The 11,723-nt window shown below is 44.0% G+C and overlaps 1 protein-coding gene across 1 annotated transcript; it reads left to right on the top strand.

Moving 5' to 3' along the window:
* The first annotated feature begins 173 nt into the window (after positions 1–173).
* Positions 174–11,656, top strand: LOC139215783 (epsin-1-like). Its single transcript, XM_070846818.1, has 12 exons — positions 174–198; positions 795–944; positions 1,072–1,145; positions 1,647–1,802; positions 2,895–3,023; positions 3,357–3,477; positions 3,578–3,753; positions 4,155–5,529; positions 6,169–6,315; positions 6,764–6,928; positions 7,452–7,494; positions 11,110–11,656. The coding sequence occupies exons 3-12, from the start codon at positions 1,077–1,079 to the stop codon at positions 11,654–11,656; spliced, it is 2,928 nt and encodes a 975-aa protein (XP_070702919.1). The 5' UTR covers positions 174–198; positions 795–944; positions 1,072–1,076.
* The last annotated feature ends 67 nt before the right edge of the window (positions 11,657–11,723 follow it).

Raw genomic sequence — 11,723 nt, 5'->3', positions numbered from 1 at the left:
AATATATATGGTAATTAATTTAAAAATATTTTTCGAATAGAGAACTGTTGACACGAGAGATGAGCATTAAAAATTAAATTAAATAAAAATAAAAATATTGAAACGAGGGGGCGTGGCCTTGCTGGGTGCTGAAAATTGCGGAAGCGGAAATCGTCGCTTCGTGTCCTCTCCTCGAAGATTCCTGAAGACCTCCTCCAGGTTTGTGCTTAATTTTCCGCTGCCAACGTGCATATTTAACATACGAAACGTGTGTGTGTTATTCTGAGCTAAAAGCAGCGGCTGTTTGGGCGTAGCCTTAACCCTTCATTTGGTCGCTAAAGTCTCATATTTAAGCTGTTTCTTGGTCGTTTGGCTACAGAGCTCCGCCGTTAGCCATATTGACGGCTGCTGGCCGTCTCCTTTCGCTCTCCGAGGTCCTGAAAACACGACGTGAAGCTCCTGACAGACGCATTACCTGCCAGCACGTCGACTTACAGTTGATATGTATCACGCTGGTCACCCAGGAGCACCTCAAATGAGGCTTTTAGCTTTTATTTTCTCTCACCAGTCCCAGGATGCAGGCAGCTAACTAGCTTGTAGCTTAGCCAGATTGCTAACCTAGCTGAGGATCTGTGTTTGTCGCAGTGATTATGACAAACTGACACACAAGAGATGAGCTGTCACATGCAGCAGGTGCAGGCACACCTCTAGTCCAGCTTTGCAGACTCACGTCCATAACTTGTCTTCTTAGCAATGTCTCACAGTGTGATTGTGTTGCCTCAGCTCTTTTAATGTCCTCTGGTTCCTCCCTGCAGCTGTAGGATCTGGTTTCTGTCATCCTGAGATAAGCTGATGCAGCCCGGAGGAAGAGAGGCCAGCAGAATGTATGATCAGTGAGCCAGCAACTGCACTTGAGCAAAACAACAAAAATAAGTCCTTGACAGCACAGACAGACTTCACTTAAGGTATGTGAGCTTGCATGTGTTGTTTATGTGCAGCCTTTTGCATATGCTTGCTTTTAAGTATGCAGCATTGCTCACTAGATTTCTCTGAATCAGATCATTTTGGTTTGATTCCCCGCCCCCCCCTTAGACACCATGACGTCCTCAATGCTCCGCCGACAGCTGAAGAACCTGGTCCAGAACTACTCTGAGGCTGAGGTCAAGGTAAGAGAAGCGGTGAAGCCCAGTATTCCTAGTTTTATTCTTGTTTTTATGAGGTAGGAGATGGTGGAGAGATGACAGGAGAAAAAGGGAAGGTTTGAATTTTATGTTCAGTGTCTTAAACCTTGCATGACAAGTGTTTATGTGTATTGGATGTCATTTTATACTCTAGTAGTACTTTAATACTTTAATTACAGTTCAGTGAAACATTAACATGTACAGTTTTCTTAAGCGACAGTGAGGTATTTTCTTTAATCCTAACCTTCAGGTTGTTGGAGTCAGGGAAATATGGGGATATGTTTTGTGCTAAAATGCTGATTTATTGAAACACGACCATTAATAACGTGGCAGAACAGATTACTCACTATTTTTGTCAGCGTGATGAAACGAGATAATGGCGAGGCGAGGAGGTTTTGCCACACCGATCGATTTCTGTTGTCTTCTGCTCTGCCACCACCTTGAATTTCCTGCACACTGACACTTCCTGCTTCGTTTCTTTCGCAGGTGAGAGAGGCAACGTCTAACGACCCATGGGGCCCCTCCAGCACTCAGATGGCCGACCTCTCCGATCTGACCTACAATGTGGTGGCCTGCAACGAGATCATGACGATGCTCTGGAAACGCCTGAAAGACGACAGGAACTGGAGACACATCCACAAGGTAACTATAGCAACACGTCCCTCACTTTGTGTGCAGACTCACTATTGTTATTGTGGATGTTTTGTCAGCCTTGAAATTTCAGTTTATTTATAATAGCAGGACAAAAGGACTGACGCACCAACTGTGACCGACATGATCTTTATTTCTCTGATCTTAGTCAATAAATACAAAGTCTACCTTTTCTAATTACTTAGATTTTCACACATTACAACAATAGCAATGCAGACTTTCAAAAACCAACTTGTATACTTTTCTGTTGAGGTCATCAACAGCCAATTTGAGTATAACCAGTTTTTGAACTTACACAGTCAAATATGTTTCCACAGTCTTGCTTCAGCTGTTTTTGGACAACAGTAACTCATGATAGGTAAATGCTGGAATGATTTGGGCTTAGTAAACGAAGAATCACTTTAATAGAAACCATAACTGAACAGTAACATGAGCACAAAAAGCAGAGAAATTAAAATTTAATTGGAGGTCAGCACGCTGTTGTCAGGGAGGATCATGTCTTTAGCTGAAGGACGCCGACTGGCCAATGTCCAACAAGTAATAAGAGCTCAGTATCAGCCCTCTGTGTCTTGCTGACGTCTTTCATAACCAACATATTTTTATTTAGAATTCAGTGCTAAAATATGTGATCAAAACCAGAACATTCTGCACCAGAGTGACTATGTTTACATACACAAGATTAAAACCTCAACAACTTCTCTAACTGTTCTAGTCCAACTGAAATGTTTTGCCCTTTAGAGGATTCTCAGTGAACCTGATTTATTCATCTGATCGTCAGTAAAAATGTAAACAGCGTCACATATCTGCTGTTAAACTACTGGTATCAGCAGCTCAGTGACATAAGAGATCACCGTAACACAAAGTCATGTGACTCTTTATTGGCATATCAGTTACACTTGTGTCCACTACAGGCTTTCCCACCAAATCTGTGATTTTACACATTTTGTTTTGTTACTTTCATTGTCGTTTTAAAAAAAAAAAAAAAGAAACTCTTTAAACTACATGAATGGTCATTTTATTTTTGTTTCAGCCGTGTACATTTTCACACGCACTTGTTCACTGTCATGCTTTTCTTCATACCAGTCCCTGACGCTGCTGGAGTACCTGTTAAAGACCGGTGACGACCGTGTGCTCCTGAAAATGACAGACAACGTCTACATCGTCAAAGCTCTCACAGAGTATCGCTTTGTAGAGAAGGATGGCAAAGATCAGGTGATTCACTCTTCCTGATAATGTCCAAGGCATGAGACCTCTTATTATCCATTAAAAGGTTGCTTGCTATGCATCAAGGTTATCATTTGCTGACACTATATCATCCATATCATGATGCTCCTATTAACTTGTAGGCCAGGTCCATTATTAAAGACTGGAAATAGAAGCACTTAACTCAGAAGTAACAACAAAACAGTTTTTATTGATTTGATAATTTAATTTAAAAGGCTGTTAGTTTTCATCTTGTTTTAGAAGACCTGTAACATTTTTTAGCTTAGGTTGGATTTTGAACAAATGGCCAAATCAAAGTCTAATTAAGCATATCTGTCCAAGGGGGTAAATGTGAGGGAGAAGGCCAAGGTTGTCCTTGTCCTTATGGAGGACGATGAGAAACTGAAGGAGGAGAGAGCTTTTGCCGTCAAGACCAGAGAGAAGACGTCCAAAAGTTCTGGTGGTGAGTCCTTCCGTGTTAACGCATCATTGATAATTACCCATTGTTCTTTTTTTATTTGTCTTTATTTGTCTTTAATCTCTTTTGTATCTCTTCTAACCAGCCTCATCCGCAGACGCCATCAAGGATCCGAACTACAAGCCATGCTACGTTGCCGGGGCCACAGGGCTCCCATCCATAGACAACATTCCCTCGGTGGCCGACTTAACCGCCTCCTTCGCTGCCCGTAAAGAGGAGCGTATTAAACAGGAGACTGAGAAGAAAGAAATGGAGAGAAGGGTATGTTTTTAAAAAGCTTCAGCAGGCGCCGCATAGTTGCACGTAGAGAGCGGCAGCTGACTTTCTGGGGCCTTAATCCCAAAGCAAGTTACCCCTGGGCTTTCTAAGCCAGATATGAAGACAGTCACATGAAATGGTATTATCTGGTGAAAACAGATGTACTTGGGTTCACCACCATGCACAGATGATAATATTATTGAGCCACATTCATGGTCCGGATCCTTTTCTAGAGTTGTCTTGGATGACACATGCGAGGCAGGTATCAGGGTGCTTATGAGAACTCTAGTACTAAAATGCAATTAATCACTGGATGTAAATGAATCACTTTTAACTCATGTAAACAGGTTTAGTTACTCCAGTGTCTGAGCTTCATTTTCTAATTTTCTGATCCAATATCCCAGGCCAAGATGAGTGAAGATGAGCTGAAATGGGAGGATGCAGGCAAAGCTAATGAAGTAGGAGGTGCTTGGGGAGGAGTGAAGAAAGAGGAAGAGGAGGAGGAGGAGGAGGAGGAGGACGAGGTGAAACCAGGCCCATGGGGAGCCCCCAAAGAACCTAAAGAGGCCACAGATCCATGGGGCACACCCACAAGACCTGACACAACTGACGCAGCAGCCAGCAGTGATCCTTGGGGGGCTCCAACTAAAACCGATGAAGATCCATTTGCTGCACCAAAGAATGGAGAAGATTCTTTTGCAGCGCCAAAAGATCAACCCGATCCATTTAGTGGATCAAAAGATGACCCGTTCAACGCACCAAAAGATAGTTCAGACCCCTTTACCGACAAAGACAAGGAAGATCCATTTGCAGCTCCAAAAGTTAAACCAGATCCCTTTAGTTCCTCTAACAATGATCCATTTAATGCTCCAAAAGATGATCCATTTAATGCTCCAAAAGATGATCCATTTAATGCTCCAAAGGGTGATCCATTTAATGCTCCAAAAGACGATCCATTTAATGCTCCAAAGGGTGATCCATTTAATGCTCCAAAAGACGATCCATTTAATGCTCCAAAGGGTGATCCATTCAATGCTCCAAAGGGTGATCCATTTAATGCTCCAAAAGACGATCCATTTAATGCTCCAAAAGACGATCCATTTAATGCTTCAAAAGAGGACCCATTCGGTGCCCCAAAGGGTGATCCCTTCACTGCACCAGCATCATCTCCCCCTAAAGAAGATCCATTTGCAGCCCCAGCACCATCTAAAGACGACCCCTTCGCTGCACCAACGACACCGCCCAGAGGAGATTCTTTCTCTCAACCGTCCAAACCCCCAAAAGATGACCCCATTGCGGCTCCAACAACACCTCCTAAAGAGGATCCTTTCTCTGCACCAACTAAACCAACCCAAGAGGATCCTTTCACTGCTCCAACAACACCTCCTAAAGAGGACCCTTTCACTGCTCCAACAACACCTCCTAAAGAGGACCCTTTCACTGCTCCAACAACACCTCCCAAAGAGGACCCTTTCACTGCTCCAACAACACCTCCTAAAGAAGACCCATTCGCAGCGCCACCCAGCCAACCAAAAGACGAAGCCTCAGATCCCTTCAATGCTCCTCTGAGTTCACCCCAAGGCAGTGCAGATGCATGGGGAGCCCCTGCCAGCTCTCCACCTGCCACCGGGGCAGATCCCTGGGGGGCGCCATCTGCCCCAAATGAAGTGAAGGGCGGAGATCCCTGGGGGGACGGGATGAGCGCCTCCTCACCCGTTGATACTTCTGATGGATTTGGGGATGCATCCAAACTGGGCGATGACCCATGGGGAGCTCCAGGTAGGGAACAAACAAGCATGAACATGAAGCATGAACTTGGGAACACATTTACCTGATGAAGTATTCCAAACTCAAGGTTCACAGGTAGTTTTTTACTTCTGTATCCCATGGCCTTCTTTAGCAAGTGGAACTTCCATCCCTTGATAACAAATGGTCATATACTGAGTCCTAAAGGCACAAGCAGTCCATGTCTTCTGCAAACTATCAAGAATCACGTGCAACAGCTGTGGACACACTATTGGTGAAATGGCAAGGACCCTGAGTAAGAGACCTAGAGGACACCGGAAGTGGACATCAGCTGTCTGTAAACATCAAAACCAGTCGTGGTATCGACAGGGAGGGCTTCAAAGTCATCAATCAGGAGTCAGTGGACAGAAAAAAAATAAATAAATAAAAAATAAAGCACTGTGAGACCACTCTGTTGTGATATTGGGCTATACAAAATAAATTGAATTGAATTGAAAAAGATAGAGGAGGCCATTTGCATCTGACGCTAAAGACCATGTTTGAACATAGACGAAGGTTACCTTCACCTGGGCATGTTCCAGTTGCTGAAGAAGACTGTGTGATATGATTGAATTAAGAAAATATTACCATTACCGTCCTGTTTGAACCTTCCCGCTCTGTTTCCCTGTTCAGCTGCAGCTCCAGCCGGCACAGATGATGCATGGGGTTCAGCTGCTCCACCCTCAGACTCCTCCCCAACTAGTGACCCCTTTGGAGATGGAGCATCTAAAAAAAGTGATCCATGGGGTGCACCAAGCAACGCACCTAGCAACGAGACAGGTAAATTGCACTTAACGCTGTCTGAATGCATAACCTATTTCAGTGACCCATCTATTATTCATCAGAGCGAAGCCTCATTGTCTGCTTGGCAATAAAATGTGCCAATCTGATTAAATCAACTAAATCTTTGTTCTGATTCGTCTGCTAAGCTTGTTTATGCTTGTGCTTTTTTTTTTTAAATCAAGCAAGCTTAGTGCTTCGCTGACTCTAAAAACGTAATTGTTTGTGTGCTCGCATCTGTCTTTATGAATTCAGGCCTTTTCTCACGTACTTTTAAAGATCTTTTGCATGTGTGAGCATTTTCTCTCCATTTCACCCCCATCCTCAGCAGCTGGCTAACTATCCTAATCGATCTAACCTCTCTTCCGCTTTGCTCTCTCTTCCTCCCTGACCTGTCCCCCAAAGAAAACACCTTTTAGTGTAGAATTGGACCTGTATTTTATTGCAGGAAAGCGTACGGCACAGGAAGAGGAGAGGTATAGAAAGACTGCGTCGTTTCTGGGCTCTGCGGCGGCGTCGTCACTCGTTGACTTGGACGACCTATTTTCTTCTAACCCCAAACCCAAACAGCGCCCCCTCGTCAACACGCTCGCCGTCCAGACACAAGCCATCGGTAAGGACAGAGAAATGCGTCACTCTGGGTGGAAAACACACTTTTTTTTTTTTTGGGACAAAGGCTTCATGTGGAATTATTTGCGGTGCGCTTGATTCAAACAGATGCATGAAAAGACGGAGCAGTCACTGAGATACTAACAGTCAATAACGCCGCAGTGATGTTTCAATAGCACTCCTCTTATATTGTTCAGACCAGAGAGACAGAGAGAGGGGTGGAGACAGTGTGACTGACTAATAAATGTGTATCAGTACGTTTGTATGGACCAGCTTATGGTGATTATGTGTTTTGCCTCCCTCCCTCGTTATCTCGCTGTAGTATAGGTGTTGTGCTGTGTGAGTGTGTGTGTGTGTGTGTGTGTGTGTGAGCATTAGTATAGAACTGTGTATATTAACCAGCAGATGTTTAACTCTTCTCACCCCTCTCTCTGCTTTGGTGCATTTTCTCTTTGCTGAAATACTTCAAACTGTACACCCCCTCCTCCCCCCATTCCTCCATCCACCTGTCACTCCTTATTTCCCAGGCGCTTTCAAAGCCAGGGGCATGACATCTGGCCCTTTGCTCAGGTCAGGGGCTGTTGCAAGGATGCCCCTTCCTGAGTCATCAGCCCCATATTGCAGTCCCTTTGGTTCCACCCTTGCCCCCTCCTTTGGTGCACCACCTCCCACTTTTGGAGCTGCCAATCCTCCCAGTGAAACGCCCCAGTTTCAGCCACCTCATTCTGGGGTCAGTATGCTTCAGGCAGTTCAGGTGGCGCCGCCGTATTCAGGAACTGGAACATTACAATCTGTTTATGTGGGAGGGAGTCTGCAAATGGGACTTAACATGAGCCCCCCCTGTGGAGGAGTGGGAATGGTGCAGTCTGGGTCTCTGGTGGGGAATCCTTTGGCAGACCCCCTCTTATTGGGAGCAGGAATGTGTCAGTCCAGTTTCTTTGGAGGGAATCACCAAGCAGGAGGGGCTAACTTTGGAGGGTCTGCTCCACAGGCCGGGGGTGGGGGCCCCCTCCAGCCACAGCTGCTGTCAGGCAGCAGGTTGGGTGAGACGGTGGCCAAAACCAACAATCCGTTCCTATTCTGACAACATGTATTCTTCTAAATGACCCCACTCAGTAGCTGGTTTATCTTTCTACATGTGTCTGTTAGCTTCCAAACTACCGCCTCCATTACTTTCCTATGCATCTTCCAGCCAGTTACCTTTTGTTATGTTGTCATCATAGTTGTTACGGTAACATCAGAGGTTGTTTCAGTTTTGTAGGCAGAGGCTGTTAAGGAAACTCACATTGGAAGACAAATAAAATAAAATAAAAAAAAGACAAACTCTGATATGTTGAAAAACAGGAATTTGGCCATTTCTTGCATCAAAAAGTTGCTTTTCAGCTCCTGATTCTCAAAACTGAAATGTATCCTTGAATGCACCATCAACAAACAGTTTCCAAAACTTTCTACTCGATTAATTCAGTCATGGGTCCATAATTCTACTAGCATGAAATAACTGCATTATTTTGGCTTTGGCCTGAAATCATCGGCAGCCTGGAAGGTGAAAACCAGCAGAAACCTTTATGGTTTTATGTTTGAAAACGTTCAGGAGTCACATGTAGACATGTAAAATAATGAACCCCGTCAGCTCCTCTGCTTACAGGCGCCTCCCCTAAAGATCTACGCATGTCCAGTTAATAAAAATAATAATAGCCATGGTTTAAATGTATGCAGAAACACACACAGATCATGTGTGAAGCTCTGTACAAATTTGAAATCTATTGAATCAGTGGGTCATTTTCTTTTCAATGCACAAGCGTGAGAAACAGAGAGCACATGCGTGTGAGTGTGTGTGTGTGTGTGTGTGTGTGTACGTGGAAATACTGAAGCGTTTGTGCGTATTTGAGTGTGATTCTGTGACTGGACCTGTAAAACATTAACACACCTGATGTGGATACGACGTCACTGTAGCTTTTAATTTGTGTGTGTGTGTGATGTAAATAGTGGAAGTTGTCACAGATAAACCTTGAACTATACTGTATATTAGAGTGTTACAATCATGAGTAACTATTTATTGATCTATTTATTGATTGATTTATTGCTTGAATATTTATTGATGCAGTAATGGCCTCCAACAAACACAGGTTCAGGGTTTCTTTGATTACAGTGTGATTATCAAAGAGGTTCACCTGATGGTATCAATCTACTCAGTAACCAATGGTGGCTTCCTCCTGCCTGTTCAGACTCTCAGTCTTTCTGGACTCATTGTGTAACCGCACACGTCTTCGCTGTTCCTCCCGGCATTAGACAAGAGAAGAAATGTGTTGTTGTGTGGTGTTTAGCTGCAGCGCTGGCTAAATAAAACCGAATTTGAACATAGCCTCTTAAATGTGCATGCTGTCTGAGCAGATCCTCGGCGACTGTCGGTGTATTCGTGTGTATCTGCCCCTCATCTGTTCGCTGTGTGAGCAATCGGTGACGCGTTTAAAAGGCTCCACTTTAACTTTACGTAACTTTACTGCATCTCTACAGCTGAACCCACATTTTTTTCCCGATGTTCTGACTCTGGAAACATGACTCGTAGCGGGATTAATCGTAGTTTATGGGCTGTGGGATGGTTTGGTAAATCAAAGCCACCCTGAAAGCAGACAGAACCGATGACTGCTGTTGACGTTCTCTGTGCTTCAACTCATCTTTCATGTACTTTTGACTCCTTTTAATGTGAATCTTTGGTGGAAAACTTGACAAAAAGACAGTTTAGCTTCAAGGAGGTATAATAGAGCAAAACAATAACTGGAAACACAAGACCATAACACTATTATTATTATTTCTCAAATTTAATTTTGTATGAAATGACTTTATTTTGCTGTGTATTTAAATCTAAAGCTGTGTTGTAAACTGTGACAGTATACAGTACATTTGAGAAATAAACTGATACAATAAGTGAAGCGCTTGATATTCTCACTGTGTTTCAACAGCAGAGTCTCAAACCGCAGGTTTTAAAGCAGGTTTCTTGGTGTTTATTGGGGATTCCTCTCTTCCTCCAGCCTATAAAAGCGTTCCTGCTGTCACCAGAAGAGGGCCATAGCCACACGTGTTTAGACACAACATATCCCACTCACTCTATATGAAGCAGGCAGGTCATGTACTCGCAGTGATACTTCATCCTTTTATTGTAAAACATTTGAAAATAAAAGCCACGATCAAAAAGAATATCCTGCTGAGCGGAAATAAATCCTGTTCAACTGCTTCAAAGTCAATTATAAGTAATGAATTTACTGCATCTTAAGATCTTTGTCTTTCTTTTCCTTCTTTTTGTTTCACTTGGATGTTCGAGCATCGATTTTGCAGAGCAGTTTATGAGCAAAGTTTGTCACCAGAAGGCTGTTGTCACATTTATGACGAGCTTAACGCATCACAACTAATTTAAAAGTTCTTAATCGTGGTCCAGTATTAAACAACGAGAGTACGAGTACACTTTATTTTACTTTATTCAGTCTAGTGTAAACACAGTAGTTAAAGTGATACTGTCTCTAATATTGGAGAATTGACCCTGACCTTTACTTTATTAAATGGTTGAATAATGAAAACATGTGTTAGCCTGTGGGTATGGCATCCACATTTCTAATTCTCTTATAATCTTTAAATAAGTTTGTCCAGTTGTTGAAGTTTTGCTATGAAAAATATTTACATATTCACAGATCATTTTTTTTTTTTCAATGCAGGAGAAGAACTAGATGTTTTAACCAGATAACTGAGAACTATCCCTTTATTCATTCCTCCACTCGTCTCCCAGTTAATTTAGGAGAGTAAGGGGGTTAGAGGCAAATCTCTCCATTCATGGTGGAAGAGCTTAGTGTCTAAAACCAAAAAGGGGGATTTGACTATCAGTCAAATTAGGACACAAATAAAATGACTGCTGTAAATAGTTTTTCCTGCTGATCTAAATATAAGCCTATTGTGTTTTTCCCCTTGGTTCTCCACAGTTTAAGTGATTAAACCCTCTGTGGTTTGTTGGTCGTCATTGTGTCAGAGGACGGTGTGAAGCTTCTTTTATTCAGCCTCAGGTGACCATCAATGATCAAGACGAGCCAAGATAGAGAACCTATGTTCTCCGGGTCCCTATGTTCTCCAGGCCCCTATGTTCTTCGGGTCCCTATGTTCTCCAGGCCCCTATGTTCTCTGGGTCCCTATGTTCTCCAGGGTCCTATGTCCCCAAGGTTCCTATGTTCTCCAGGCCCCGATATTCCCAGGCCCCTATGTTCCCCAGGCCCCTATGTTCTCCAGGGTCCTATGCTCTCCAGGGTCCTATATCCCCAAGGTTCCTATGTTCCCCAGGCCCCTATGTTCTCCAGGCCTCTATGTTCTCCAGGCCCCTATATTCCCAGGCCCCTATGTTCTCCAGGGTCCTATGTTCTCCGGGTCCCTATGTTCTCCGGGCCCCTATGTTCTCCGGGTCCCTATGTTCCCCAGGCCCCTATGTTCTCCAGGGTCCTATGTTCTCCAGGCCCCTATGTTCCCCAGGCCCCTATGTTCTCCAGGGTCCTATGTTCTCCAGGCCCCTGTGTTCTCCAGACCCCTATGTTCTCCAGGCCCCTATGTTCTCCAGGCCCCTATGTTCTCCAGGCCCCTGTGTTCTCCAGGCCCCTATGTTCTCCAGGCCCCTATGTTCTCCAGGCCCCTGTGTTCTCCAGGCCCCTATGTTCTCCAGGCCCCTATGTTCTCCAGGCCCTATCCACTGAGGGTCTAATGTTCTCCAGCTCAGTATCCTGTTAATATGACACATTGACCCTCTGTTATAATACCTTGACCTCCGG

This window comes from Pempheris klunzingeri, chromosome 16 (genome assembly GCF_042242105.1).
Source record: "Pempheris klunzingeri isolate RE-2024b chromosome 16, fPemKlu1.hap1, whole genome shotgun sequence".
In the NCBI taxonomy this organism is placed as follows: domain Eukaryota; kingdom Metazoa; phylum Chordata; class Actinopteri; order Acropomatiformes; family Pempheridae; genus Pempheris; species Pempheris klunzingeri.
The sequence above is the reverse complement of the archived record's forward strand: the minus strand, read 5'-3'. Positions and strand labels throughout refer to the sequence as shown.

Coding starts and splice junctions, on each gene's coding strand:
- LOC139215783 (XM_070846818.1), top strand. CDS start 1,077: ATGACGTCCTCAATGCTCCGCCGACAGCTGAAGAACCTGGTCCAGAAC. Junction 5,530..6,168: donor TGACCCATGGGGAGCTCCAG/GTAGGGAACAAA, acceptor TTCCCTGTTCAG/CTGCAGCTCCAGCCGGCACA. Junction 7,495..11,109: donor ACATCTGGCCCTTTGCTCAG/GTCAGGGGCTGT, acceptor TATGTTCTCCAG/GGTCCTATGTCCCCAAGGTT.